This window comes from Mastomys coucha, unplaced genomic scaffold (genome assembly GCF_008632895.1).
Source record: "Mastomys coucha isolate ucsf_1 unplaced genomic scaffold, UCSF_Mcou_1 pScaffold22, whole genome shotgun sequence".
NCBI classification, from domain to species: domain Eukaryota; kingdom Metazoa; phylum Chordata; class Mammalia; order Rodentia; family Muridae; genus Mastomys; species Mastomys coucha.
The window spans coordinates 223,789,772-223,795,913 of NW_022196905.1; the positions used below are offsets into that span (position 1 = coordinate 223,789,772).

At 37.3% G+C, this 6,142-nt stretch overlaps 1 protein-coding gene across 1 annotated transcript in view; it reads right to left on the bottom strand.

Moving 5' to 3' along the window:
- Positions 1-1,181: 1,181 nt before the first annotated feature.
- CUNH16orf87 (chromosome unknown C16orf87 homolog) overlaps positions 1,182-6,142 on the bottom strand; it is a 26,649-nt gene continuing 21,688 nt past the window's right edge. Inside the window, exon 4 of the mRNA XM_031340649.1 lies at positions 1,182-2,217. Coding sequence (XP_031196509.1) covers positions 2,099-2,217 — 119 coding nt within the window. The 3' untranslated portion in view covers positions 1,182-2,098. The remainder of the gene's footprint in view (positions 2,218-6,142) is intronic.

The window sequence follows — 6,142 nt, forward strand, 5'->3', positions numbered from 1 at the left end:
CTGTTTAGGGAGAATCAGGGAGTGCAGCCTTGCTGGAGCAAGTGTGTCACATGGAGAGGTGACTGTGTCAGCTACGGCTCCAGCATGCTCCCTACTGTCCCCACTCCAACCTTCTGGACAGTAAGCCCCACAAAAACTTTCCTTCTATAAGGTTGCCTTGGTCTGTGGTATATTACTACAGCAATAGAAAAGTAACTACCAGGCTGGAGAAACGGCTCAGCAGTTAAGAGCACTTCCAGAGGTCCTGAGTTCAATTCCCAGCAACCCATGGTGGCTCACAACCATCCATAATGAGATCTGATGCCCTCTTCTGGTATGTCTGAAGACAGATTATATATATATATATATATATATATATATATATATATATACTATATATATAGTATATATATATAATATATATATAAATAATATATATTATATATTCACAAGTATATATATACAAGTATATATATGTATATACATATATATGTATACATATATACATATACATATACATATATATACACACATATATATACTTATATATATATATACTTGTACATATACATATAATAAATCTTAAAAAGAGAAAGTATTTAAAAAAAGTAACTACCATGTAACTCATAAATATGTAGACTTTTTGCTTTTTGTTTTTGGAGGCTAGTTTTCTTTGTGCAACCTGGGATTAAAGGCATGCACCAACTCCTGGCTAAGTATATGTAATTTTACATCACAAAATAAACATATACATACTAGAGGCTATTTTAAATGGGCAAACATATCTAAGCAGGGGCTAGCAAGTGGTTGAGAACACTTGCTGCTCTTACAGGTAACATTCAGTTCCCAGTGGCTGAACCTGTAACTCCACTTCAAGAGATCCAACATCCTCTTCTGGCCTTTCAAGCATTGTTATGCATGGATGTGCACGCACTTGAATGCACACTCTGTGTACACCCATGTACACACACCCACATGATAAATCTTTTTTTAAAAGACTCAATTTTTTTTAAAGTGCTGTAGAATTTCCAACCAGATTGCAGAAGAATGGAAAGGAAAGTGGCTAACAAGAATGAAGAGGGCTAACCACCACACTGGTGTGCCAAAGGGCAAGTAGAAGGAATGATGAGTCAATACTGCAAAAACTGGCTGGAACACTTTAGAGACTTCACTAGGACAAAACGCTACACCACACTATTTAATCTACTCACTTTCAACATTAAGGTTTATTTTTCTCCAAGATGAAGTAACAGTTTAAATAATTACCAGAATTATGTATAAATGAACATTCATTCAGACAAAACATCACTGTTCACAAGTAACTAAGAAATATTTTGCAATTTATATAATAAATATATCTGTGTTTAGGTTAACAGGCACCATCTTGATAACAGAAAAGTTTTTTTTTAAAAAACCAATAAATAAACATTCAAGAAAACAAGGTGTTTATATCTGAAATATGATTCAGCCTTAAATGCTTTTCTTCATATAGCACCCAAATTTCCAAACTGTCTAGAAAGTTTCTGAAAATATAACTCCTACCTTAAATCATTAAAATAGCGCCCAAGAAAAAGGTCAATTGAAGACAGAATTTATAATCTATATTCGTAATTCTCCATTCAATAAAATATCAATTACCAATTCATTAAAAGTCAATGGATTGTATATATGCAATCTGTTAATGGTGAAAGCCTGAAATACATATATTTAAAAGTCACTCTCCTGACAGGACTTAAGACACTGCATCTCTGGTGCGAACCTGGAAACTACCAAGCCTGTCAGCTGCTCCAGCTCCTGTGTTTCCACCGGCACTCCTAACCCTTCAATCTGTAAATACCCATCCAGGTTCCAGGGCTTTTTTGGTAGTTTTGTTTGTTTTTGTAAATACATTTAGTAATATCCCAACACAAAACACTGGTAATAATCCTTGGTAAACAAGGAAATCCCAGCAAAGTCTAACCCACAGCTTTGCTCCCAAAGTGTGGCCACAGACTAGAAAACAGAAAAAGCAATCAATGGCCCTCATTCATATAGTCTGAGTGCTCTGAGAGTCCACGACTGTCTGAGAATTGGCTGATGTAATCCTCAAGAAAGTGGCAACAGATTTTGAAGGCAAGTATCAGAGAATAAGTCTTTGATTGATAATTTTTCTATTTATTTCTGCCAAGGCAACTGAAAACACGAAAGCCTTCTCATCAGAGAGGTTAGCATAGATGTCAATTTCCTTCTCCTGTTTTTCTGTGGAAAGAAAAGGAGAAAGGTTAATACAAAGGTAGCCGATGCAGTAGCTTAAAAATAGTTTGGAGCCGGGCAGTGGTGGCACACGCCTTTAATCCCAGCACTTGGGAGGCAGAGGCAGGTGGATTTCTGAGTTCGAGGCCAGCCTGGTCTACAGAGTGAGTTCAGGACAGCCAGGGCTACACAGAGAAACCCTGTCTCGAAAAAAACAAAACAAGAACAAAACAGTTTGGAGGCTTCCAGGTACTTTTAAATACACAAATATATAGAACGCTATGATCAATTCCACTAGACTGAAACTTTTAAAATGACACAAGTGAGGTTTGAAATGAAGACTAAATAGAAACTATAATTCTACTCATTTCCTATATTATATAATGCCTGCAAAAATCTCATATTCTTCTTTCCCTTCACTAGTATAAGCTGTCTCGGTCAAAATTAAGTTTTCACCTTAGAAGATATTCCCTCTGAACAGCATCAATAACTTTCTGAATAAATTAACAAGTTTACCTCAGTCTCTCCACAGAAACAAGAACCAACTTGTTAATTGCTATTTTTTTCTCTACCCAATAACAAATGCAAAGCATGTTGAAAGCAGAAAATTTAAAAATTAAGCAAAAGAAAACTCCCTATAGTCACAAGTCAGCTAAGACATCTTTGTGTATATATTCCAAATTTTTTCATATTTTATAATAATTCTATTTTTGTTTTAATATTTTGCTTTCTGAATTCCTACCCATCCTTCCTTCCTTCCTTCCTTTCTTCCTTTCTTTCTTTCTCTCTTTCTCTTTCTTTCTTTCTTTCTTTCTTTCTTTCTTTCTTTCTTTCTTTCTTTCTACCTTTCTACCTTTCTTCTTTAATGTATGTGAGTACACTGTTGCTCTCTTCAGACACACCAGAAGAGGGCGTCAGATCCCATTACAGATGGTTGTGAGCCACCATGTGGTTGCTGGGAATCAAACTCAGGACCTCTGGAAGAGCAGTCAGTGCTCTTAATCGCAGACCCATCTCTCCAGCCTGCAAAGAAATGTTCTAAAAAAATACATCCCTATGTGCACATTTCTTATTTTCCAACAACTTTTCCCCTCAGTTGCTCCTTCCTGCTTTTATAAAAATATCTGTATTTATGTAACACTCTTGTATGATGTTCCTTTTTCGATTTTCTCCATCATTTTCTACCCTAGAAAACTAGTATTTTACTGTTTTGCATGTCATAATTCCACCTCAAACACTATTATCCCTTCATCTATTTAAATCACGATTTTAGTAACATCAATTTTCAATGTCTACAATATGACTGTGTGAGTGATTTTACTTTTCCTGAAGTACCATTGTTTTCTCTAAAGAATCCTATTTAACGCTGTGTGTGTGTGCGCACACAAGTGTGCACTTGTGATACTGCACATAGGTAGAAGTCAAGGACAACTCATAAGATCTGTTCTCTCCTTCCATGTGGGTTTCAAAGATGAACTCAGGTGGGTGGGTGTCAGAGGCCTGGTAGCAAGGGCCTTTACCTGCTGAGCATTTTACCAGCCTCAAGTGATTCTTTTAGTTCCTTATTTGTCATTTCTAATTCAACTCAAACTCTCTTCTAGTTGTACAAATATTTCAGGATGTTCACACATAATTTTATCTCCATGAAAAGATCTCTTCAAGTCTCCCAATATGCTGCATCTGAAATGGCTGCTCTCTAGGCTTACAGGGCAATTATCATCCTGTGCTCTTTCTTCAAATGGAGATTCTCCTCATCTCTCCAGCTGGCTGCTCTTTGTCCTAGATCCCAGCATTGTCTTGGCTCTCCTCTTCATTGTGGTACATGCAAACTTCAGTAGCTCCCTGAGAAAGGGGTAGGGGCATGGGTGTCATACCTTTTGAAACCCTGAATATCAGAAAGTTTCATTAGTCTATTTTTCATAGTAAGTTGCAGTTTGGTTGAAAAAGATTTGTAATTTCTCCTTAGAATTATCAATGAAATAAATTGTCTTCTGACTACTGGTATCAGTAAAAATCCAAATCTTTTTCTGTTATTTTTTAAATTACTGTTAAATTTATATGCCATGAAATAACGCACAGATACTTTGGGATCTGAATGTGTTCTGACAGATGCATATTTTCGTGCAGCCCAAATGTTCATGAGACATGTATTGGTCTGACTGAAAACTACCTCCTAGTCTTAGGCATCTGAGCACTGAGCACTGGTTCCCAGTTGGTCTATGGAGGTTTAGGGAGGTCCTGGGGAGGAAGTATGACACCGAGGGGTGGGCTTTGAGACTTAAACATCTTGCTACTTCCTTTGTGCTCTCTGCTTCACGCCTGCAGGCAAGGATGTGAGCGCTCTGCATCCTGAGCCTGCCACCCTTCTCTACCATGATAGCCTCTCACCATTCCGGAAGCACAAACCCAAGCAAACCCTTCTCTGGGATGTTTTAGTCACCGTGTTTTATCAAGACAGCAGAACAGTAACTAAACTAACACACTATAGAAACTTTGCTCATGCTACAAGATTCCTTGTGCTCTCTTTTAGTCACCCCTCCCTACTCACACTGCAATGATTTGTAACACAGTAAGTTTTGTTTCTATTTCAACTTAAACAGCAGTCATATTTTGTATGTGGTTTCTTTCCTTCTGTGTTTCAAAACTTCCTTGGTGCTGTCCATACAGAAGTGCATGCTCCTTGCTAGGCAGTACTCCACTGTACTCATTCAGGTAGTCTGATGAATTTTTTTTGTCTAAAAACCTAGGGTTTTTTTTTTTTTTTTCTGTTTATAAACACAGTGATGATGTGCCTTGTTCTGACCTTTAACCTTCCACTGGATTGGAGATTTCATATGTCTTTTTAGTGTCTTTCAGGTTTGGAAAGATTTCTGGAATTCATCAACATTTTCCTTGTCTTCCATCTTCTACATCTTTTCTGAAACTATTTACAGATGTTAGACTTTCAAATTGGTCCCTTAAATTTTTTATCTTCTCCATCTCTTCCTATTTCTATACTTCCTGGAGTCTTCAATTTTATCTTTAAGCCTACTAAAGTTCTTCATGTTGTGACTCATGTATGCTTTAGAGTTTTAGTATTTTAAAGTCAGTATTCTGACAACTGTTTTCTAGGTGCGTTCTGTCTTTACGCACACTGCCCTTTCGAGTGCCACCTTGCTCCTTTCCTCCTTTTTCTTATTACGGATATTAACACTTTGGTTCCTTTCCTTGAAAAAAATACCTTTTTCTTTCCCAATTATCCTTTTCTCCTTTTGATTTATCACCTTTTCTACTAGATGCTTCCTTCTAGAGATCTTGGGAATGTCTGGTGATTTGTTCATATTTAAAAGTATAAAAAAGCTGGTATGTAAATATATGAAACCTGACTATAGTTATGAAATAAGAAGGTCTACCGAGCGCTTCTTGGGAACTCCTAATAACTGCGTGTTTTCTCCTGGGCTCTTTCAGTCCCCTAAGGAAGACTGCTTCTCTTACCTGGAAGACAGGAGCCCAAGCAGAGCTCAGGACTTCCATGTGGAGTCTAGGTAGCCCTGAGCTTCCTCACACTGTCTCTGCCTCCGCCAACACTGCTTTGCCTGTGCCTGCTCCTGTTCAAAGCATCAGCTTGGTAGGCAGAGGATTTTCCTTTTCCATTTTCTATTCTTCCTATTCTTTTTTTTTTAATAGAAAGCAATAAAACCATATTATTTTTATACAGTATCAGGTTTTGCTTAGTTCATTGTGTTAAAATTAAATTTTAATTTAATATTTAGCTTACTTTAAGGTTTTCAAGTTCCTGAAAAGCAAGAAATAGAATAAGACAGAATAAATTAAACTAAACTGCTTAGCCCTACAAAGCATTACCTCCGAAGTCTTTTGTAAAATGTGTGGCCGGGCGGTGGTGGCGCACGCCTTTAATCCCAGCACTTGGGAGGCAGAGGCAGGCGGATTT